The sequence below is a fragment of the Pteronotus mesoamericanus genome, unplaced genomic scaffold (assembly GCF_021234165.1).
Source record: "Pteronotus mesoamericanus isolate MK-2021 breed Mesoamerican mustached bat unplaced genomic scaffold, CSHL_Meso_final contig_20, whole genome shotgun sequence".
Classification (NCBI taxonomy): Eukaryota; Metazoa; Chordata; class Mammalia; order Chiroptera; family Mormoopidae; genus Pteronotus; species Pteronotus mesoamericanus.
Window position 1 is genome coordinate 4,268,532 of NW_026555085.1, and position 24,598 is coordinate 4,293,129.

At 57.8% G+C, this 24,598-nt stretch overlaps 1 protein-coding gene across 4 annotated transcripts in view; it reads right to left on the minus strand.

Moving 5' to 3' along the window:
* Positions 1-1,205: 1,205 nt before the first annotated feature.
* Positions 1,206-24,598, minus strand: part of GRM4 (glutamate metabotropic receptor 4) — a 116,252-nt gene continuing 92,859 nt past the window's right edge. For 3 of the 4 annotated variants that reach the window (XM_054569230.1, XM_054569231.1, XM_054569232.1), the window contains 5 exons: positions 19,942-20,142; positions 19,557-19,693; positions 15,550-16,485; positions 8,766-9,012; positions 1,206-2,170 (listed from right to left, as the gene is read on the minus strand). In XM_054569230.1, the coding sequence (XP_054425205.1) occupies positions 2,121-2,170; positions 8,766-9,012; positions 15,550-16,485; positions 19,557-19,693; positions 19,942-20,142 (1,571 nt within the window). In that variant the 3' untranslated portion in view covers positions 1,206-2,120. Of the gene's footprint in view, positions 2,171-8,765; positions 9,013-15,549; positions 16,486-19,556; positions 19,694-19,941; positions 20,143-24,598 lie in introns of those variants that run through there. The other variant, XM_054569233.1, reaches the window with a different exon arrangement.

The following is a 24,598-nucleotide window of genomic DNA, read 5'->3' on the forward strand; positions in this document are numbered from 1 at the left end:
GGGATCTATCCTGGATCTTAGAGTCCAACCGCGAAAGCAAGACCATCAGTAAAATACATCCACTTTTTCCCCTCCTTCCCTTACACAAATATTTATCGAGCATGTGGTAGGTGTTGCACAATCTCACACAGACCCTCCAGAGAACAGATTTCCTGAGCACAGGTGTGTTCACGTGAGACCCGCCTCCCTCAGGAATAAGATGCACTTACCCAGAGGGCACTGACACCTGGTACGATTCAACACTGCCCACCTCACCTCCACACACACCTTCACATCCAGCACTGGCCTGACCCCTGCCCAGGGACCCTCTGGGCCCTTGGTCACATGCCACACGCCTCCATCAGCCTTGGTGGGGCGGGGGGGCGGGGCCCGCGCAGGCAGCTTGGGCTTCAGCTGCTGCATGTGGCCTCGTTGTGTCGCTGGCTCTATAATTTAGCCCTGGCAGGGCCCATCCCCTAAGCCTCTCCCCACTCCCTCCTTTCCAACCTGCCAGGGGAGCCAGCTGCTGTGAACGCACAATCAAACCCTCGCCGCTGGCCAGGGACAGGCATCCTCACATGTGGGCGTGATGTGGACTCATACCCACTTGGCCTAAACAGTCAGGCAACTATGCACACCGCGGTACCAGGAGCGCACACACACGGAGCCGGGGCAGACACGCACAAGGAGCCGGGGGAGCCACGCTCATGCTCACCTATGCTGTGCGCCTGGCCCACCGGACACGTGCCACCCACATCATCCTAGCACCTGTGACCTGAAGACAGGACAAGCAGGAGGGGAGGGCTGTGGGTACTGGGAGCCCTGGAAGCCAATTCCTCAAGACAGTCTCCTGGTTGGAAGGAGAGGAGGGGCTCAGGTTATGAGGTGGGGACGGGGGTGGGGGTCCCACGGTGAAGGATGTGGACCAGAGGAAAGGCAGGGGATAAATGATCCCTTCCTTAGGGGCTGCAAGGCAGAGAGCAGGGACAGAGCATCCCCCTTACCAGCAGGGGCTGACTTCTGGAATCTTCCACAGTGTCCTGGTCCCTCCCCGTCCAAGGCCTCCCCATACCCCCACTCGATGCCAACCCAGGGAGCAGTGCCCACCACCCACAGGCCCTAGCTGTCCACCACACAGCTCCCCCTTCCCCCTGACTCCAGGCCTCCTGGCCGGGGGTTGAGCCTGGGGTCCCACTGTCGGACCCTCAGTGGATGGGAAGCCAGGGTGCAAAACCATGTTTATTTTTATTAGAAATGTTCTTGGTATAAAAACAATCATGCGCTACACATTGTCATCAATAACCATCACCAAACACCCAGGCACTGAACTCCGTCATCAGCAGGAGGGGCAGGCGGGCAGGACACACAGCAGACGGGCGGGGGCAGGCGGGCAGGCTGCAGGCAACGGGGACACGCACAGAGGCCACCAGGAGGACGCAGCACTTTGCAACAACTCAAGATTTGTTTTTGTTTGGCTTTTTTCTGTTTTGATTTTTTTTTTCCTCTTTTTCGTGACAGGTAAGATTTAGTGACTTGGGAAAGGGTGGCAGGGAGGGGAGGGCAGAGGCTGGTTGTAAATGAAGGTGGGGAGGGGGCTGAGGACAGGAAAGAAAAATGCATGAGAGGAGAGACCTGGAGACAGAGTTCATGAGTAAGAGAAGGCAGGGTCGGGAAAAAAACCCAAAAAACAAAAGCAGAGCACATAGACAGACAGAGACAGAGAAAAGAAGGCAATACGACGAGATCAAAGGAAATAAAGATAGGATGGGGAAAGACTGAGAAGGTCACCCATGGGTCAGGCAGAGAGAGAGGGAGAAAGGAAAAAAAAAACAGCACCGGGGCCCACACAACCTGAGCCCCGTGATTTGGGGCCAGCAGAGGCCTGGCCCTCGACGCAGGCTCTTGCGTGGCTGTAGCTGCCCCAGCCCCTCTTCCTCCTCCTGTTGCCTCCGCCTGGCTTGCGCAGGCTACCCCGCGGTGACCACTGGGGCTCTGCCGTCCTCAGCACCAAACCACATCCGTGGGTGCCCACGGGTAGGCAGGACAACAGCTGGGTCCCTGGGAGAGCAGCCCTGGCTCGACGCACCATCCACCAGGGTCTTGGTTCCTCCTCCTCCTCCTGTTCGGCTCCGGTGGGCCAGCTAGATTGCATGGTTGGTATAGGTGACGTAGGTCTGTTTGGTGGCCAGCACTGGAAGGAGAGACCAGGGGTACCCAGGAGTCAGTGGCTGGCTTCTTTAAACCCCCTGCTCTATAGGCACGGCCCCCCATAGACGCAAGTCCACACCCCTGAACCGAGCAGTCCACATCCCCACAACTGTGCGCCGGCCCCTGTTCCTCCACTGTCCCCCCAACTCCCTGCCCTGGACCCAGCCTTCCAGCTTGTCCTTCCCACCTTCCCACCTTTACACCTCTGCTTGGCTGGGCTGCCGGGAGCACTGTCCCTCTGCGCCTGACCCCTCCTTTGAACACTCCCTCCCAAGCCCCCCCTTCCCGTGAGGGTCTCCTCCCCACAGAGCCCCTGCCACCTCCTGACTCCACCACACTTTAAAAGAATCATTTTTATCTGTGATATAAAAAAATATATTTTAAAAACATAGTTGACTCAATGCAAGTTTGAACTTTGCGGGTCCAATTATATGCAGGGTTTTTTTCCTGTCAGGAAATGTCTGGAGTGTTTTCAATCTGGTTGGAGAGCCTGCTATAGACATTGATCTACCGCATTTCAAATAGAGGACTTCAGCATCTGCGGGTTTATCCACAGAGGTCCGGGAACCAAGCCCCAAGGACACTGAGAGACAACTGAAGTTTTGGGGGAGTCAAAAGTTATACGTGGATTTTTTTTACTGCAAGGGGGCTGGCATCCCAACCCCTCTGTTCTTCAAAGGTCAACTGTATCATCAAAGGGAAAATGTTTAGAAGTCCAACAGCACACATTCGGGAAGACTATCCCGTGCCAAGAATATACAGACTGGAGGCCTACAGGGCGTGAGTGGGGAACGGGGACAGAGGAAATAAATAATGGAACCAGAGAAGGGCCTCACAAAGCTAGAACTCGAGGCGTACGGCTTGGCCCTCTCCCCTGCTCGGGGGAGACAGAAGTTCTCATTCTCCTCGGCCTGCCCTTCCCATTTCTGGGTGTCCCTGTGTCTCCTCAGCCTTGAGCCTCCCTCTTCTGCACCCATCCCCCTGGCCCTCACTCACCACCCCCAGAACTGGGGTCGCATATCTGAGTAGCCCCAATTTCCTTGCCACAGCCTTCATCCCCTGCCCCCCGCTGGGCGACACCCGCTGCCATGGGCGCACGAGTGCTCCTACAGGGCTCAGACCCTCACAGCAACCTAGCGAGGAGGCCAGATGAGTGTCACCCTATTTGATGAATGAGGAACTGAGGCCGGAGAGGTGTGGAGCTTGGCCAGGTCCTTGGTTCTATACCGTCCAGGCAGGGTTCAGGGTCTCCCTCTGTCACCCGGGGGACATCCCAGTGGAGAGTAATCAAGGGCAGAATTGCGGCCTGGGGTGGGAGCCGCTGCAGAGAAGATGTCAGATGGGAGAGAACAGCGGTACGCTTTTTAGCTGCTCTGACCCTCCATCAGGATCCTGTCATGAGGCCTGGAGAAGAGGATATTGAGGGGTACAGCGTGGTAGGCTGCACACTGTTCCGTCAATCCTCTTTCCTGTTTGTGCTGGGCTCACAACTGTCAAAATTAAGGACTGCGGTGCCCAGCGTCTCTTGCAGTCAAGTGTGGCCCTGCCAGACAACATTCCTGCTGACCTGTGAGTGGAACAGCTGTGTGCAACTTCCGTGGCATTTGATTAAACTCAAGTTTCCCTCTACATCCCCTCTTTTGCCTTCTGTGGGCAGAACAGACATGGAAAGCAAGCAGCCGCAGCCACAAGCACAAGGGTAACCCTCTCAGGGCAGGTGGAACAGCGAGATGGAGGGAACCAGGTCCCTGCCCTGTCTCCAACAGGTACTATCCTATCAGACAGAAACAAACATCTGCCTGAATGAGCCACTCTGCCCGGGCACCTCTCTGTCATAGCAGTGTAGCCGGAAGCCCACGGATACAGGCAGGACTGCCGGGTCCCACTCTTGGGGGTCCATCGAGTGTGGGAAGAAGCAGTGTTGGGGGAGGGTGAGCAGAGGCGCATGCTGCGGACCAGGGGTGAGGCCGCGGATCAGCATGCAGTTGAGCTGAAGGAGGACTGTCCTCCTGGCCAAAGCTGAGAATGGAGGGGGTGGCCTTACATGGTAGATGGGCTCGCTGTCAACAGAAATGTTAAAGCAGAAAATGAACAATCAGTTGGCTGGGCAGCCCCAGGGAAGTTTCAAGTTTTAGGTGCCATGCAAACAGGTGCTAATGGAAGGAAATGCAGCTTAGGACACCCAGGAAGAGAGTAAGAGCACAGCACAGTACCTTCCGGTGTATAAAGAATTCCCGCCTCTACTCGTAAAATGGCCCACAGCCCTTCAGGGTGCCAGGTGACCAAGAGGGAGGAAGGGCCACAGGATGGGTCAGTTTTTTCCTTTACATATTTTATTTATTTATTTATTTATTTATTTTTAGAGAGAGGGGAAGGGAGGGAGAAAGAGAGGGACAGAAACATTGGTATGTGAGAGAGAGCTACCTCAATCGGTTGCCTCCTGCACGTCCCCACAACTGGGGACCTGGCTCGCAACCCAGGCATGTGCCCTGACTGGGAAACGAACCAGCAACCTTTCAGTTCTCAGGCTGGCACTCAATCCACTGAGCCACACCAGCCAGGGCAGGATGGGTCAGTTTTGATGGAGCAGAATCCAGGAGGGGGCCTGGGCAGGGACGCACTTGGAGAAGGGAACTGAGGGACTAGAGGCTGGGCTCCTGAGATGGCCGAGCTGCTGAAGGGAGGTAGGTGGCAGGACTAGCAGATCAGTGGTCTGGAGGCGAGAGCCTCAAACTCCCTTTGTGACTTCCGGCTGCTCCTTCCCTGCCCTGTTAGGCTTCAGTTTCCCAGCCTATAACACAAAAGGGGTGGCCCTTTTTGCCTAGGCTTCTTTTCCTGAGGGGAACCCCCATCCCTACATCTTCAACCGACCCTACACCCCACCCCATACCCCACCGGCCCAAAAAGAGCAGGCGCCAGCTCTGAACCATGCCCTGAAGGCTGACCGGTGAGCATACGCTCCCCAGGGCTCCATCACCCCCTGGGTGAACTGAGAAAATTGAGTTTCCAAACCTGTAAACCTGTCAGCCCCTGGCTCTGAGGTGAAGAAAAACCTCACAGCAGCAGCCGCAGCAGCAGCAGCAGCAGCAACAGCAGCAGCAGCCCCCCTGACCGCAGGGAAATAGGAGCCTGAGGACAGCTGCAGGGCAGTGAGGGCAGGGAAGGGACCAGGGCGGTGGTGGTGTGAGAAAGTGCCTGGGAGGTAAGGGAGAGGTGGGCGCCCCCTGTTGTCCCTCTAAGACAAGACCAGAGCTGTCTCCCACAGAAAAGCCAACCCATGACTTCCAGAAGCTGGAAGTGCATTCAGCCCTCAGATACAAGCAGTGACCCAGATCCTCTGGTGGAGCCTCAGTCTCACCATCTGGAAAATGGGAGCAATAATCTGTCCGGGGCCCCGAAGGAGCTAACTGTGAGGAACGAAAGGGAGAGTGCGGCCAGGAGTCGGGAGAATTGGGGTCCCGCCCTACCCTCACCAGTACAGAGGATCTCAGCACCCACCATGTGGCCCCTCCAACAAACTGAACCTCTTGGAGCCCCAGTGTCTCACCTATAAAATGGGGGATAACCCTTAGCTGGCTCTCAGCCACAAGATGCTTGGAAATACTCTTTAAATCTTAAAAAATGATGGGTAAAGGGGCAGGGCTGAATAACTGCAGCGATAAGGAGGGGACTGGGAGAGCTCCCCAGGGGCATCCTCAGTATGGGGTGAGGGACAAGGTGTGGGCAGAGGGCCCCAAACCAATCCCTTCTGGCAACAGGACCTTGCTACTGGTTTTCATGCTCAGCCGCTCTAGGTAACAATTAGCTGGGCAGTGGCAGGCACAAGCTGACAACCCCATTTGTCGCCCCCATATCGCCACACCCAATCTGCCTGCTACCGGGCCCCTGAATTATTTATTCTGTTGTTTGTTTAAAGATACGTGGTCTGCCAGTGACAGAGTGAAAAATGTCCCTGCTGCAGAGGAGTGACACCTCCCCACTCCTCCTGCTCACAACCCCTCAGCCTGGCTGTCCCCGGAATTAATCACCTGGCTCCTGCCCGGGGTTTCCATGGCCCCTGTTGTCACAGAGTTGAGAGGCAGTGGGGGCAAGGGGCCCTGGCCTCAGGCCCTCACCGCAGGAAGGAGGGAGCTGGGGCGCTCACCATGCCTCCAAGCCCCTCTTTGTCTGGGCGGGGTGACTGTCTCCTGTTCCCAGGTGACCAGCCCGAGCAGAGGTTCAGGCAACATCAGCGAGGTGCGATCAGAGCTCTCTGTGAAGACCAGCCCGCTATGGTCCCCTAGCCTGTCACAGCACCATGAGTGTCACCTTTTGGGGCCAGGGTGTCATCTCTGGGAAGGCTAATGACCCGCTTCCTCTCAGGAGCCCTGGAGCAGAGCTGGCTGACAGACCTGTTTCTGCGCCAGCAGAGTGTGGCCTGGAGGGCTGGGGCCCAGTCAGGAGAGCGAGGCAGGGAGCCGAGGGTGTCCCTTCTTAGGACAGAGGGCCTGGTCCGGGGCTGCCTTTCAGTAGACAGGGAAGGCCAGAGGTGGGGAGTCCTGGGGACACCGCCGCTACCTGTCTCAGAGTGGAGGGCACAGGTGGCATGTGAAGGGAACCCCAGGGCTGTAGCTACCGGAGGGCTGCCACTCTGCAGTGGGGGGCAGGACTGGAGAGAACCAGAGGTCATTCGGTGGAGGGTGGTGGTACCAACATAGTCATCAGGCATGTCAATCAAAGGGAGGGGCACTTCAGAAGTCAGGTACCCCACACAGGAGGGAATGGGGACCTCAGAGACAGGGAAGCCATATGAAGTCAGGGTCAAGGGAAAGATACTGTGTGGGTTCAGCCAGCCACCACCTTGCTGTGTGATTTCAGGAGAATCACTCACCCTCTCTAAGCCTCAGCTAGGGATCAAACCTCCAGCCTCAACCAGCCCTCACAGGACTGCTATGAAGATCAGTCAAGTGAAAAATCCTATTTGGATTGGGAAAGGACTGTCCTTTCCATACTCACCATTCTCTCAACACATGGACCCTCCACTGAGAATGGAGGGGACAATGCTTCCCGCGGAGCCCCGAGGCAGGGACCCTGCATGAGGTGTTGCCCCAGCCCAAACACACTGGGAGTGGAAACCTGTTTCCCTGATCGCTCGGCAGATGACAAGGGCTCCTCTCTGCAGCCTGTGCTCTGGGCCTGCCTGTAGCCTAGCCCACATCCCTCCTGCTGCCATCAACACTGTCTACTTCTGGCCTTTTCCCCAGTACCCGAAGGAGGAAGCAGAGTGCTCACTCCCAGGTCCCGCCAGGACCTGATGCCCCCCAAGACTTTCAGAGAGTGGGGAGGCAGGAGAAGCTGCCGTTTAAGCCATGCGGCCCCTTTCCAGGGTGTCCAGGGAGGAAGCCAAGGTCAGCAGTGGGGCGGCGTGACCACAGCAGCCCCTCGACCCTCCCCACCCCGAATTAGCTAGAAGCAAGACCCGTGCAGGCCCACTGCCCCACAGGCGGAGGCCCCGTGGCTCTTCCGGGGCAGAGGCCATGGTCTGTCCCAGGAGAGGGCGGGCAGCAGGGAGCACAGAGGTCAGGTCAGGCCCTGCCACCTGCTGGCTGTGTGACCTGGGTCAGTCCCTTGCCTGTCTGTGCCTTCCCTCCTCTGTATTATACAGACGACTGCCTTTCAAGATTGCTGTAAGGGTGAAACTGGTACCCGATAGGTGTGGCATGTGGGGTTCAAGAGATGGTCCCCACTAGTACTGGTCCCTGAGGCCTAACCTGCCTGTCACATGCCCTACTCTTCCCCCTTTTCTCCTTCTTAAACAGGGGACTGACTGCAGAGGGACCAGGGAAGTTGGCAAAGATGGTGCCCCTGCTCCCTCCCATGCACGTGCCTTAACAAGCCTGAGGGACCTGTCCTGGGCTCAGGCCCCGACCTTGAACCTGTCCCTCAGATGCCAAGTTCTCTGCCTCCCCCCACCCCGACCCTGAGGTCTCCTTGGAACACCCCCGGGGCCACCCGGCTACCTGAGAACTTTGGCCTCTGGAGGCCCTGTGCCCCTCTCACCCCTCACTTACCCATCAGGGCCCATGTCCTGAGTCCCTGTGTCTAGGGTCCCGCTAGGGGGTGGCTGGGTTGGTGCCAGGGCCACCACTCCCAGGCTATCAGAGGGCCAGAGAGCAGGGGCCCCCTACACCACTTCTCCCAGAGGGATTGCAATCACAGGCCCAGGTGTGGGCGCCAGGGCAGGGCACAGCTGCGGGGAGGTTCTCTCATCACAGTGATCACAGGGCGCGTGGCAGGCCCCCCATGACCTCCCTCTAGATGGAGCCAAGATCCCTGGAAGGGTGAAGCTACTGTAGGCATGGGTGAGTCCTGGGGGTTCCCTCCCCCTACCAGGACAGGCAGGCAGGGCAGAGGGGTTAAGGACTGCAGCCTTAAGGTTTTCCCAAGATCCTCCTAGGTGGGCAGCTGCTCACCTGCAACCCCAGGGTTGTCCCAGTGCCCCAGCAGGATCTGGCCAGGGGCAGGGGTGGGAGGCTGGCCCTCTCCAGGAAGGGAGCGGGGCCTGGGCAGGCTCATAGGGAGGGGGCAGGGTCACTCACCTGGTGCCTCTAGGTTATCGCAGAGCTCAGACTTGGCCTCACCGTTTGGCCGGAAGCTGCCCTTTTGCGTGAACTTGTTAGACATGGTGGCAGCAGTGACGACGGCTTTGAGGCTGCGCTTGCGCTTGGGCACGTTCTGCTCCGGGTGGAAGAGGATGACGTAGACTTTGGGCATGTAGAGCATCCCCAGGGACACGGAGGCGCTCAGACTCACCGAGACCGTCAGCGTGGTTGTCTGGATGTACAGCTGCAGAGGGGCCAGGGGAGGCGTCAGAGCCTGCTCTGCCCTGACCCCTTGGGCCCTGACCCCTAGGCCCACCCCAGATGCAGACCCAGCAGGGGCAGACTGGGGACAGTCCTGGGTCCGGCTGGAGGGAGTTGTAGGTTACAGGTGGGACTTTAGACCAGAATCCCTGGACTCAAATCCTGACTCCACCGTTTCTAGCTTGGTGATATTGGACAAGTCCCATCCTGTGCCTCAGTTTCCTCACATATAATGTAGGCATGATAATTATAGTACTGTACTTACCTCATAGGGCTGTTGTGAAGATGAGAAGACTGATAAATGGTACAGTATGTAAAACAATGTCTGGCACAGGGGAAGTTCACCGCAGTGTTTCCCACTGTTGTACATTGTTCGGAAGAGGCAGCCCTCAGGAGGGGCCCGAGGGGACCACAGTTGACTCTCCTCAGGAGCAGCCCCCCGCACAGGACTGGGAGTGAGACGGACCCCTGTTGGTGCCTTGAGCAACTCTCAGTGGCTAAACCACAGCCCCTCAGCCAGGCCCCCCATTCACTGGCTGCCCACCACCTGCCACCGTGTGTAGAGCAGGCCACGGGCACAGGAGCCACAGCACCCAGTGCGACACGGCAGTGGCAGCACAGCCAAAGCTCATTTCATGCTCACTCGCCAGCACTAACAGTGACAGATGTTTAGCAAAATGAAAGTCCATTAATCTGAGTGTCGGATAATCCATTCTTCAATAGTGGAGCCTTCCAGGTAGGGCCTGACAATCCCCACTGCCCCCAGCTGGGATCCCTTCCCCACGTCCTCCTTCCTTCCCAGACCCTCAGGCCTCAGCTGCCCCTATGGCCACCCCCAGCCAGGGAGGGGCCTGGCTAGGCCCAGGCTGTGGCCCCCAAGTCTGGACCTGGGGAAGCAAGATGCTCTGCTCTCAATCTGTTGTTTCTGGTCCTGGGCCCCCTCCCCTGGGGGCTAGCTGATGTGCCACCTCTTCCAGGAAGCTTTCCCTAACCTCAGCTCTATCCAACCCCCCACGACACCCTTCATTCCTTGCACCTAACCCAGCAGTGGAGGTCATGGGTCTGGACTTGCTTCCTGAGGTCCCAGGGCCCTGGCCTCATCTGGTAGCCATATGGGGGGCGGGGAGAGTCTCTCTGTTCTCATGTCCCTCCCCATCCCCTGCCTCTCTCCATGGATACCTCATGACACAGAGCTGAAGGGCTTCAGTCCAGCCACCCTTCCTTGAGTTCCCTGCCTCTGAGAGAGGCTCTGGGAGGAGAGAGCTGAGTGACCCCGGGGAAGTCTCATCCCCCTCTGGCCCTCAATTTTCTCACTTGTGCAATGGGATGAAAGCGCCTACCTGACCCGAACCATGAGGCTATTCCCAGCACAGACTGTGAAACCACCTGAAACTTGCACGGCATGTGAGGAAGGAGGCTGACTATGGAAAGGCCGTTCCATTTTCCACTGTTCAGGAAAATGTCACAGGCCCAGGGGAGTGAGAGCCTATTCCCCAGTGAGCACACACCCCTCCAGACACTGACAGCCACTCCCCCGTCTGCACACGCAACCCACCCTCTCACCCATGGCACGGAGCTGCCTCCCAGGGTGTGGACAGGGAGAGGTTGTGACAAGCCAGTGGGAGGGGGGGCGCATGGCAAGGGGGACAGAGGAGGGAACAGGCTCCAGAGCATCCCAACAGACCCTGGGAGGAAACAACGGAGGTCTGGGATAATCGAGAACAGGCCCCTTATCTGGGTCTTCCCCTTGAGAGTGCGAGTTCCCTGGCAACAGGGTGTGTCTAAGTAGAGGTTCCCTAAGGGCAGGGGCTGTCTCTCCTTTCACACTGGGGCTTCTTCGGTATAGAAATTGTGTTTCCAGGTGAGATATCCATCTTAGGCCCTCTGCCCCCGCCTTGTTATGGGGAGGGCTACAGTTGTGCCCACATAGGGTTGGTGGGGCGACAGTAGAGAGGGCCCTCTCTGGGAAGAGTGAGCCCTACGGTGGACACAGATTCCACTCTGTCCTGACCCAGCATGGGCTGCTGAGCCCCTCCACTAACACGAACAGAGTCGGCGACCCGGGTGCGTGGCCTGTGCAGTCACACAGGTGCCTGTACTTAGGGGGGCCTGTGCCTGGTTCAGTGCCCTGCTGCCCCCATCTTGAATCCTGAATAATTTTGGACAAGGGCCTTTCATTTTCACTTTGCACCGGATGCTGAAAACTCTGGGCCAGCCCTGAGCCCAGGCATGGCCCATCCTTGGTGTTTTGTTCTAGTTTGCTTTCCAGCCTAGGAGTTTGAGCAAAAAAAAATACAAGGAGGGGTAAAAACAGAGCAAACCTGCAGGTGCCGGGGCCACTCTCTCTTTCATGGGCCCCGGGAGCTCCTCTAGCCACCCCAGGCTCGGGTTGGCCCACTGTGTGCACCCCTAGTCCCTCTCCTTGCCCAGAGTCTGGAATTCCCACCCCACCACTGTTCGGGCATTGCTCTAGAGCCCCCTGTGCGAAGGTACATGTCACCAGGAGGTGGGGGCGTGCTGACCCTATCAGAGAGGCAGTGGCTCTCTAGAACCTCGAGAACCCAGCAGGCACTCCTACAGAGACAGGACCTCAGCATGGACGTCGGTCTTTAAAAGAGGCAGAGTGAGAGGCCACCTTCCCTCCCATCTACCCATGTCCCGGCCCAGAGGTGTCTGAACTGCTGCCATCTGCGTCCCCTTTGGCCAGGCCGTTGCTGTGCTCCGTCCTCTGTAAAGGATCCCACACAAAGCCTCACCAGGCAGTGCTCTCCAGAGGGAAGGAGGTTGTTAGGGCCGGGTCTGACGTGGGAGGAGAGGTCACCCTGGGGTGGGGCAAAGGGCACAGAAGGGAGCTAACTGGCTGTGGGTGATGGATTTCCTGGTTTTGTATGCGGCCTGGTGGGTACAGAATTCGAGGGGCCCTGGTGGGAGGCACTGAGGAGTTTCGCCTGCTCTGTGCTTCTGCCCAGACTTGCCCTGTACATACTGAGACCCTCAGGATATGTACACACCAGAACTTCACAACATGGCTGGCCTCCACGGCCCCACCCTGCCTAGGTCTGGCTGAGCAATAACCCCACAAGTGCAGAAGCCCCACTCTGGTGGGCTCAGTGTAAGGCCGCCGGGCTGCGCGGTAAGCCCTGGACATCTGAACTAATTCTGGGAAATCCAGCTGCCTGCTCACTAGAGCGGCAGAGACGTCCCCACCAGCACCTGCACCCTGGGGGAAGGGGCTCAGAAGAGCACCTGCAAGTAGGTTTGCACACAGGCATGCCCACAAACACACTCACCTGCATACTCAGGCATCTCTGCATTCACGCACACACCTGAACTCACAACTGCACACTCACACCTGACTCAGACACACCTGCACTCACACATACACATACCCTTCATGTACTTGGGTGTACACTTGGGTATGCATATACACAAAGGTGCATTTACACACCTGTACACACACCTGAACACACACCTGAACACACACCTGCACACATGCACACTTGCACTCACACATTTGCACATAATCTGCATGTCCATACACCACACACTTGCAGCCATGAACCCCTGGGCACACACACATACCGCCCACCCACCTCTGAACGTGCACAAAAAGGTGCACACACACATCTGTAAACACACTTCTGTACCCACACCACAACTGCCCACAACAGTCCTATTCTACTCCATGTATACACACATGCACACACAGCTGCCAGGCCTGCAGCTCCCCCTGGGCATTTTGTGGCTATGGCATGACAACACACACAGCTCCAGGGTTGCCTGAGCCTCTAAGAAGCCTGGTGGTCTGAAGCGGCAGGGACTCCAGGGCTCTTCTCCGCCACCCCCTCCTCAGCGGAAGCCCAGAGAGGGAGGAGGCAGCCCCATGTCCACCATCAGGGTAAAGCTGGGTCTTCTGGTGACATGTTGGTGTGAGGTCAGCCTGCTGCATGGCCTGGGGCAAGGCCCTGTTCTTCTCTGGGCCTCAGAAGAGATCCTCTCAGAGGCTCCTTTTCATAATTAGTGCTGAGGGAAGCCTCCTAAAAAGGACAAAATCAGAGGCAGGTGGGGTCACCTGGAGAGATGCTAGGGGGGTGGGCCCCAGAGATAGGAGGTGGGAGGGTCTGATACCCTGGATGGCAGGGACCCCACTGGGAGCTGTGTGTAGGCAGGGGACCTGAGGGGAGTAGAGAAGACAGAGCAAGGGGCCTGACCACCAGGCTGTTAGCCTCCCAGCAGGGTGCCTCTGCTCCCTGAGGACATGTTGGTAGAGGCCTCCTGGTATTACTGAGGGTAATTCATCAAGCTACCAGCTTCCTAGAGTGTGGGGAGGCACCCTCCGCCGGCTTCATGGCGCCCCTGGCGCTGCAGGTGTGGGGCCCCTGCCTGCACCTGCCCTCAGCGGGGAGGGCCTCCCGCAGGCCCAGTGGGAGCTGGAGACCTGGCTCTCAGCTGAGTGAGGCCTGGTGGCTGCTCTGGCTCAGGTATGCGGGGCGGCCTGGAGCCAGGCCTGGTCTCCACCTCAGGGCACTCACTGCCAGCCCCCAGCTCTGCTACTTGAAACTGCGGCTCACAGGGCCACCTTTGGAAGACAGGCCACGGGCTTCCCTGGGTCTGGTCTGAGAAATTCAGAGCGGACGGCGCAGCTCTTGCCCTCAAGGATCTGGGAGAAGAAGAGGGCACCTACCAAAAAGCCCGAAGGCGAGGAGGGCATCCCAGAGCTGCAGTGGGCAGCGTGGACTGGGCTGGGGGCTCCCAAGTTAGGCAAAGTAGGGTTAAGCCCAGTTATGCCACCTACTGGCTGTTTGATCTTAGAAAAGTCACTTTGCCTCTGTCCTTCCATGCCTTCATCTATAAATGGGGATGGTGATATCTACACTCACCTGCTAACCAGGTGAAGCATCTGGTATATGACAAGTGCCATCTGTCCTGGCTTTGACGTCAGCCTCACTGAGAGCCAAGCCTTCCTTGGAGCTCACACCCAGGCTCATGGCTTTAAATGCTACCCACGGGCTGAAGACTCCCCCTGTTAACGTCTCCAGCCTGGCCCTCACCCCTCAGCTCCAGACCCATCTATTTAACTGCTGACTCAACAGCTGCACTTGGACATCTAAGGGGCATCCCAAACTTAGCACACCCCAGGAACCTCCTAATGCCCACCCCACACCGGCTCCTCGATCTTCTTCTCCACCTTAGAGCACAGCACTCCTTCCCTCCCATCCGCACACCAAAAGCCACGGGGTCATCCTCGACTCTCTTCTGCATCTCTCACACCCATGCAATCCATCAGCAACCCTCCAGCCCCACCGTCAGACACATCCAGAATCCCCCACTCCTGAGCAGCCTGCCACACGGCCTCTGTTGGGGTTATCCAGTAACCTCCTCACTGGCACCCTGACCTCGGCTCGCCTGCCCTGGGCCCCACGTAGCAGCCAGAGGGATGCTCGTAAAACTACATCACAGCGCTTCCCTCACAGCTCACAACCCCACAGTGGCTCCCTTCTCACTCACAGTAAAAGCCACAGCCTTCCCATAGCCTTAAGCCATCCACCGTGTCTCAGGCCTCGTCCCCAGCACCCTCCTCAGTCCGAGACCCATACAGCAAGTCAGCGGCTTTGACACCCATCACATCGTGTGATTGTTAAAGCACCGATAAGCATTCAGGGGAAGGACCATAGCACCAGTCCACTGGTGAAGAAACTGAGGCAGAGAGACGAGCTGGCTTGCCCAGGATCCCACAGTTAGACACAGAGCTCAGACCAGGAGCTGGGGTCTGCAATGCCCACGATCCTCCATGTCTCTGACCTCTGCTTCACTGACAGGCAATTCTTCAAGATAATCCCCAAGAACCCAGGCAGAGCTGTGCTGGAACGTGGCCACAGTCCGCGGGGCCCTCAGGGAGTATCCAGGATGGCCTGACAGCCAGCAGGAGGTGCTGGGGGGAGGGCCCTCTGTGACGCTGCCACCCGGCTCCTGGGCTTTAAGGCAGGTTGCGGGGGAGAGTGCCCGATACATGTCGCACCTCAGGAACCCAAGGGGATCCGGTAAGGGCAGAGACCGGGCAGGCAGAGGAGGAAGAAGAGAGTTACAGACAGACAGGAAGGTGGGGCTGAGTAGAGAGAAAGGTAATGGAGAGTCTAAAAAAGAACGAAGAATGAAAGAAGGTGCAGCTCCAAGGCTCACAGAGAAGAGAGAGAAGATGAAAGGAGGGCAGGTGAAAGAGAGGGCGTGGGAGAGGCAGGGGTGGAGAGGCAGGGAAAGAAGAGGCAGCTGGAAAGAGGAAGGGGAGGGAGAAGGGAGAGCATATGGAAGAGATGAGACAGAGGGAAATGGGAGAGGAGGTAGGAAAAGAGAAAGGGAGAAGAGAAAACCCAGAACCTGGAGAAAAAACTCACTGTTGAAAAAGAATGCGGCATGAAAAAAGGCATCTCCAGAGCAGGGTGGGGGCCAGCCAGCACCCACCCCCAGGCTGCTCCCTGCTTTCTGCCCTCACCTCCCACCAGCCCTCAGCCCCTGCACTCACCTTGTCTGCCGACTGCGAGGTGCCAAAGAAGATAGGGATGAAGGCAAGCCAGACAATGCAGGTGGTGTACATGGTGAAGCCGATGGGCTTGGCCTCGTTGAAAGTCTCCGGCACACCGCGTGTCTTGATAGCATACACTGTGCACGTGACCATGAGTAGCATGCTGTAGCCCAGCAGGCAGATGAGCGACAGGTCTGAGATGTCGCACTTGAGCACGCCCCTGGCGAAGCGGGGGTCAAGCGTCCGCTGGTCCTGGAAGTCCACCACTGAATGGGAGGGGTCCACCACAAACCATACACAGATGCCCAGCAGCTGCAGCGAGATGAGGCTGAAGGTGATGGCCAGCTGTGAGGCGGGGCTGATGAATCGTGGGGCGCTGACCGACCGCTTGCCCTGCTCAAAGATGCGGTAGATACGGTTGGTCTTGGTGAGCAGGGCTGCGTAACTGATGCTCATGCCGAGCCCCAGGAAGATGCGGCGCAAAGAGCAGGTCCCCAGGTCGGGTTCCGCAATCATGAGGAAGGTGGTGGCGTAGCACAGGAAGATGCCCGCCAGAAGCACATAGCTCAGCTCGCGGCCGGAGGCCTTGACGATTGGCGTGTCGTTGTAGCGCACAAAGGTGACCACCACGAAGAGCGTGGCCGCGATGCCCACCACTGCCAGGAAGAGGGGCAGCACAGCCCAGGGTGAGTCCCACTCAAGCTTGATGATGGGGATGGGCCGGCAGCCAGTGCGGTTCTCTGTGGGCCGCATGTCATAGGGACATGTCTTACAGGTGTAGCGGTCCACCTGGTATTGGTACCCAGTGCAGGGCTCGCAGTGCCAGCAGCAGGGCATGCCCTTCACTGTCTTCTTCCGCTCACCCGGCTGGCAGGGCAGGCTACAGATGGAGCGGGGCAACTGCTGCCCACTCCCCGGCCAGAGCATCCGCTCTATCTGGCAACGACAGCACAGAGGAGCTGGTCTCAGGACATGCCCCCATGCCCTGGACCGCGCCCCCAACTGCAGCCCCATGCCTGAATCGCCCAGTTAGCTGACCACACATCCAGCTGTCTGGGCCCCCAGACCTGCTAAAACCAACAGCTGGATTTAAACAAGCTCCCCCTCATTTTTCAGATATGCTGATGTGTGGGGAATCCTGACCAAGACCCAGACTCTCAAGGGTTGTATGAGGAGACTGAGCTCAGAGAGCAGTGGCAGCCTAGAGTTAGTCAGAAGTCTTGACTCCGTTAATGCCTTGCTACTCAGCAGCGGCCCCAGACCAGCAGCAGCAGCAGCATCACCCAGGAGCTTGTTGGAAAAGCAAAATTCTGGCCCACCGCAGACCTACTGACCCGGGGTCTGAGTTTCAACAAGATGCCCCAAGTGATTCGAGAAGTGCTACCTATGGCTCAGCCCACAGGGCCTCCTCCAAGCAGCACAGGAAAACGGGGTCAGAAGAGAACAACAAGCGAAGGTTCACACAGAGGACACTCACCGTGTGCCCAGGAGTGAGTGTTTCTTTACATCGTGCTCTACATTAGTGCTAGTTACTGCTCCATGTCTCTGAAGACAAATCACTGTGAGCAAGGGAGCCACAGGCGTGTGGACACATGCTAGGATTGCTACAAAATTCTGGAAAATTCTGGAGGCCCCAGAAGAGCTCTAGACACCAGGCAAAGGGAGCTGACCACACTCAGGAGCTGTATTCTAAGCATCTATTCTGCGTGAGGACACTCTAAGGAAGAGTTGAAGATTGGAGAGCAGTGGGCCTGCCTGGGGGCCACATCGGTGCTGGGTTGCTCACTCCTGGAGAAAGAGTAAGCAGAGGCTCCAGGCTGAGGAGAGGGTTTCAGAGCTGAGGAACAAGGTGCAGTGGGGTGCAGTGGTGGGGAGTGAGGTGGGGCGGGGTGAGGTGGGACGGGGCGGGGGCAAGGAATCCAAAGTTGGCCTCTGGCAGGTGGGAAGAAAACCACGAGGAAGAAGCTTGTGCTGTGGCTCTGGGCATGACAGGTTTGTGTGGTCCCCTATTAGCCAAAGAGCGCAGCAATGACCAGTGCCACTGTCATGCCAGAATGACAAGGACAATCCCCACACGCCCAGACTGCAGGGGAAGGACCTTTCCCCAGAGGGCTCAGGGTGACAGTAGGTGTTCTGGAAAACTCTGACTCCCGTGGAAAGAGCAGTGAATGAAGTCAAACCCCAGGACCACAGTTGCACTGCCAGCTGGTTGTGTGCCCCTGAGCAAACGCTTCCACCTCTCTGAGCCTGTTTTCCACCTGATCCAAATTAGAGCAGAGAGGAAGCCACTTTGCCCTTTGTTACTTAGGGTAGTTTCCACTTAGAAGTCATACAGGAAATTCTTTGTTTTCACCAGAAGTCAGCCCCAAGGGCGGGGTCTTTGTGTTTGCCTCTCTGCTGCGCTGGGCAGGGCTGACAATCAGCAAGGGCCAGTGAATCTCTGCGGAATCTACGGGAAAAGCAGTGGCCACGAGAGGCCTCCTCAGACCCTAGAGGGTGACAGTGGGCAGCCAGGGGGTGCCTTTTTCCTTGGCCCCCGGAGCCATGCCTGCTCTGTGGCCCCCACAGCACAGCCCACAGTGAGTGTTCAGGGAAAAAATAGAGGGGGTATGGTGGTCCAGGCCCTCTTCCCCCCTCCCCCCCCATACTCCATGCTACTTGCGAGATCTTCAGGGGAGGAATCCACTGCAACCCTCACACCCAAACCCTGCCTCGGCTTACCTACCACACCTGTAGCATGAGGCAGTAAGAGTACCTGCCTGCCTCACAGGCTGTCGTCCTCAGTGAGGTCACATGCTCAGAACAGGATCTGTGCACAGCGGGTGCTCAGCAAGGACTAGCTGCTGCTGCTGCTGCTGCTGCTGCTGCTGCTAGGAACTGAGCATTGGTCCCCCTGCTCCACCCACTGTACCTAAGACAGGCTCCATGTTGGGTATCTTCCCATGTTGCCAAGTGCTCCCGCCTGTCCTTTTCTGTCTGTCTGTCTGCCTCTGCCCAGCAATCCAAGGAGCATCACCATAGCAATGGGCTCTGTCCTGCCCCAACCCCATGAACGTCCCTCAGGCTGAGATCTCACCTCTAATTTAGAAGATTGTCAGGCTAAATGAGGACATGGGCAGGAAGTGCTCTGAAGAGCTCCAGGGGCTCATCACCAGAGAGATTATTACACAAAAGGACAGCGTGCACAATGCAGCTCTCGAGGAGGCAAATAAGTATGGCCAATGCCAGATGTAGACCTGGGCGCCCGGACCCCCTCTGGCCCATCTGGATGGCATATTGTGCCCACCAGCGCACGGCTCCCCCTTCACTTTGTGAGGCAGGAACCAGTCCATAGGCATTTCCTTGTGGAACAAACCGCAGGTCCTTCCTCTCTAAAAACACTGCTCTATTTCACATCTGGGGACACTGAGGGCCAGAGAGGGAAAGCCATCATGTCCCTGGAACAGCTTTTAGCTGAGAAAGTGTGCCTAGGAGAACCCAGGCAAAGTCGCCCACACACCCGGTAACACCCAGGAAAATGGTGGCCATCCCACCCGTCCCATGTGGCTGACTGTGCTGGAGGACCAACTCTCAAACAGCTCCCTAACCCACACTTTGGGCCCCTCACCTTAAACATTGTCCTCTGCCCAAAGGCAGCCCTCCCCTCCTCACCCTACTGCCCCACACCGCGAAGCCTCCGAGCCATTCCACTCCAGAGTTGAGCTATCTCTCCAGAGCTTTTTGCCCTCCGAGTGGGCGGCAGGCAGAAAGGCCCCAGGCCAAGGGAAAGGGCAGGGACAGACACACAGCAGAAGTCCAGCTGTCCTGTCCTTCTGTTTCAGGGTGGTGGCCTCAGGGCCCTGCGAGGTCTAGGAGGGGGCATGGAACAAAACCCTGACTTGGCAGCAGCAATCCCTGGGATCAGGGCTTCTCAGGGGCTGCCTCCCCTTGGCCCCTCTCCCGGGGGTTGGGAGGCGATAATGACTCTCCCCACTCCCGGAGCCACTCCCCTCCTGCCAGGCGCTTACTCTGAGGTGCAGGTGGTCAGTCCAGGAACCGATCACCTTGTACTCAGCAGAGCCGTTGCGCAACTGGTACTGGTAGATGTCATAGCGCCCAGGCGCATCTCCATTCTCGTTGAAGGTCACGGGGTTCCCTGCAATGCCTGTTGGGGGCAGGGGGTATCACACATTCAGTTTCTTTGGTGAGAGTTTACCTAAAGGCTGGGAGGATTATGAGCCCAGGGCCAAGATGCCTCTGCGGGGGGTCCTGCATGGAGCATCTGGGGAGGTTTCACCCCTTGGAAACATCTGAAGAGACCCCCCAATCCCACCCCATCAAGCCCAGGTCCCTTCCCCTGGGTACATGGCCCGGGGCCCCGGGGTTCGGTGGTGTCCCACACTGTGCTCCGACCTGAGAAGTTGACGCTGCGGATGTACTTGAGCAGCTGGGAGCCATCCACGGGGTCCATGCGCGGGCAGAGCCCCACACGGCCCGGACACAGATCCCGGTGCATGGCATGCAGCGCGTGGCCCATGGCGTACACTGCATCAATCACAAACTGCACCTTTCCCTCCTGCTCATACGCTGAGTCCTGCCCAATGCGCTCACGGTCTGCAACCAAACACCCGGAGTGAGCGCCCGCGGTGCCCACCACCCTCGCAGACAGTGCAGTGGGAAGCAGAGAGGGGGCACAGCGCCGGAGTGGGCCAGCTCTCTGGGTTCCTAACCAACTGCTCACTTGCCCCCAGGACATGGTCTGGTGGAGGCGCCTGGGGGGCCCCGAAGGGTGAAGGAGAGGGCCCACTGCTCCCACCACTGTGCCCTGCACCCTGTGCCCAGAGGCCCCAGAACAGCCAGGGCAGGTTCCCTTGTCACCGTCACCCTGTGGCTGTGGTGCCTGCCTTCTCACCCCCCTCCCAGCCCAGGATAGTTGTGGGAGCAGCTGGCCCTGGCACAGGCTGGGAAATCACCAGGACAAGAGCTCTGTCACTAAGGGCAGTGGCGCCCCCACAGCAGCTCACCGAGGAGCAGCCACTGCCACCAGAGCACACCGCCCTCGCACAGAGTACAGGTGGGGAAAATGAGGCCCAGGGAGGGTGAGAGGCTGACCACAGTCCCCAGGCTTCAGGGCCCAGGCTGCCTGAGGCCCTCCATGGCCTCTAGTTTCCCCAGACACCAGAAGTCACCATCCTCCCCACCCACCCTTTCAAGCCAGTGGCCTCCCCATTAGCCAGGGTGAGTACACTTTGCAAAAATGGGGAACCCACGCCTATCCCCTTCTTACTGCAAACTGTAGTGGTGCCTCAGGGCTCTGGTCTCCCAACCTCACCCCCTGGACTCTGGGCACACCCAACCACTCTGCTCTGCCCTGCGCAAGCTCCTGGGCTGCCTGAGGCCTTGGTGTCCTCTCAATAAGAGAGGCTCAGAGTCCTGCTCCAGAGGTGCTGTGAGATGAGGTACAGAAAACATTTGGTACAGAGTAGGCGACTACGCCACATCATTATTGTGCTAAGTGGTCAGAATGAGGGGTTTCTGAGGGGGGTGGCAGGCCGGGACAGCTTTCTGGAGGAGGGGTGCTTCCGGGCCTGGGCCCTGGTAACGATGGTGAAGAACAAGGACTGCTCACTTCCACAGAGCACCTTCTCTGCCCCCAGCACTGTTCGAAGCTCTTTGTGTATATTAACTCACTGAATTCTCACAACAATGTTATGAGATAAGGAATTCCCCCCATTACAGAGATGAAGAAACTGAGGCACAGAAAAGCTCAGGGGTGTTCCAGAGCGATGTAGGGCTGGATCCGAACCCAGGTACACTGGCTCCGAGCCTGTGCACAACACTATGCCCGAGGGATTAGGAGCTGGATTTTGGAGGAAGGGGGTAGGAAAGGAGGGGAGAAGAAGCGGGGTCAGGAACTCTGAGGTGAGGACATGGGGGCTGGGGGACGGCGGAGGGGAGGGGAGGATAAACAAAGCACGGCAGAAGCCCAGTTTCCCTCCTGAGGCCACAGCCCCTGCCCACTGCATGGCCGCAGCCTCCTCCCTCAAGGCCAGGAAAAGGAAATTAACCCTCATAAGCCACCCTGATCCCAGGCCACCCTGCTAGAGAGCCAGCGCCACACCTTGCCAAGGTAATTCCCCAGCAGGCAGTGGGGTGGGCAGCTACTTCTGGACCCACCCAGCCTTATGAACCACCGGCCCGAGCCTCCGCTGTGTGCTGTGTGGGGGACAAGTTGGGCCAGATCAGCACCAGGCCCTGATCCCCTGGGAACCCCAGGGGTCACTGTGTCCATCCCCCTTTAATATCTCAGAGACAGACACAGGGTGCAGGGGACACACTGCTGTCCCTCTGGTCTGCTCCACCGTCTAATCCCCTCATACCCGGAGGGTCAATTACCCCACCAGGAAGTAGGATAACCCGGTCGTGGCATGTCACCCCTCAGCTGGCAGGCCCCCAGCCCGTTCTCAGCCTAACTCAGGACAGATACTCACCGACTGCTGAGCGGAGGCCGGAACTCCTGGAATCACGATGCTAGGGATGGCAGGACGGCAGGGATCTTCTGCCCTAACTCTGACATCTTATAGATAAGAACACTGAAGCCCAGAGAGGGAAGTCCCAGGTCACACAGCCAGCCTCTTGGTGACAGGATGAGCAATCCCAGCGCCAGCCCCTTCCCTTGCCCGCGCTTGACCTTAGGCCCTAGGAGTCCCCAGCTCACCCCCTGGGTCCCTGCGTTTTTACACAATATCCCTGCCTTGGCCATTAAGACCCTGTGATCAAGGGCTGAATCTGCCTCCAATTCTCCCAACCTCAGGGTCAGAGTCAAGAGGAATTACTCAGATTAGGAGCAGTTTAGGGGCAGATGTCCAGTTGGCTCTGGGAGGCACTGTTTGGTCCATTGTAGAGCTGAGAGCTCTTCAGTGTGGTCTCAGGGATAGAGACAGGGGGAGCACCACGGCTGCCTCCCTGGCTCTCAGTGGTCAGCTAACCCCTCACTCGCTACCTGCTACCACTGCACTGGGTATGCGCAAGACTGTCTGGGCCGGAGCCCCAGCTCAACCAACACCTCTAGCTGTGTGACCTTGAACCCATCACTCCATCTCATAGGGTCAGGGTCAGGGCCTATGAGGACTAATGGGCTTAATACCCATGACAGGTCACAGAGAGAGGCCTGGTGCTTGCCAAGTGCTACGGAAGTTTGTTAACCACCAGGGGACAAAGACGTGTAAGCCCCACCCCGCCTCGGAGCTCCGTGCCAGCAGCGCTTTGCTAATGGGAAAAGCTATTTCTAGGCCAAGGCACAGAGACCAGATGAACGTGAAAAGCAAATTTTCCAGCTTCACCAGCCTGCCCTCTGTCCGGTGCCTCTGCTCATAAGGTTCTAAGAGTTGGGAGAGAAACGCAAGGAAAAATCCTGTCCTCAAAGGGCGACAGTGGGGGTGGGACAGGGTGGCCTGGAAAGCCCCCTCCCTGGACCCCACACTCACTCCCCCAGCCCCCAGGGCCTGCCCTCTGCAGCTGGAAGGAGGTAAAATCAGCTCGCCTGCAGCTCCCATCACCCCTCAGTTCAAATGGATGAGAGACTGAATTATTAACCAGGACGGAGGGGGAGGAGGCTGCAGCCACTGCAGAAAGGAGGCGGCTCTCTCCCAAGGCCAAGGACGCACCCGGGTGACGGGCCCTGGCTGCACCTCCCCAGCTGAGCTGCCTTTGGCCTCTGCTCTCTCTGTCTCCCCAGGGTCCCCTCGCTCCGTGGTTCAGCTGACACATCCATTCCTGGGCCACTTGGGTCCTGGGCCAAGTACTCTCACTGGCGTCACAAGGCCACCTGTGCCGACAATGCAGTGAAGATGCCCCCACAGGAAGACCCCCACACCAGGGAAGCCTGCTTCTGCCTGGGGAGTCTCCTGTAAAAAAGGCCGTGGGGTCCTGTGGACCCTCCAAATCTCCACCCCAAAGCTGTTATGGTGCCAGCGGTGGACTTCTAGAAATTTCTAACACACTTCCTCATCTTTGACTTCTGTCTCAGGTGACAGATGAGAAAACAGGCGCAGTGAGGTGGCCTGCAAAGGACCCTTCCCTTCGACAGAGCACCAGTCCTTGAGCATGAGCTCTACACACACACACACACACACACACACACACACACACACCCCACGGCCCTTGCACCAAGCCCCACAGGAAGCACAATGACAAAGCCTAAGTGTGCGCACATTTGTTGCAGATTGCAGGAAACACACACACCAATTAAACAAGGACAAGGTGCTCTGTCCCAAAGCTGTGCCCAGAATCAGCATGGCTCTCCACACAGCCCCTGGCTCCTCAGCAAATATCCCACCAGCCTGGCTGGCGCTCACAGAAAGCCTTCTCGTTCTCTTCCCCGAGGCTCTGGGAGGGAAGCCTGAGTGTCCCCCATTGCAGAGAAGGTAACTAAGGTTTGCAGTGGTCGAGTGACATACCCAGAATTTCACAGGGATATGGCACCTAGCAGGTGTTCATACATACCTGGGAATTGGACTGGTTGGTAGCTGGCAGGGCTGGGATTTGAACCCAGATTTCTCTGGGCCCACAAGAGTTTCCATTACCCTGAACTGTGCCTCCCCTTCTTCTCCCTCCATCCAGACCCCTGACCGGCCTCCTTCCCCCTTCTGGTGCCCAGGCCCTGTGCCAATTGTCAGGCTAGGCCTAAGCAGGAGTTAAGGATCCTCGTCTGCAGGGCTAGAGGAGGTAGATGGGCATGGAGGGGTCAGGGGTCAGAAAATCCCCTCTCCCAGGTGGGTGGGACCCCAGGCCCGGGCAGGGGCACTGCAGTCCTGGGAGGAGGCAAGACCCGCATTTCTGAGAGTTGGTGGAGGAGATAAATTCCAGACACACAGCAGCAATGACAGCAGCAACAGTTTGAAGATGTCCTAATTGTGTCCCGGGGCACAATGAGCCAGATATGCGCTTGGCTCTGCCACAGGTGACAGCCAGCCAGGGAACGATTGGAGAGGATTTTCTCCATTAAAACCCCACAGCTGTGGTTACTACGGTGACTGTGGTCTGTGTCCGCAGGTTGTAAATTGTAATT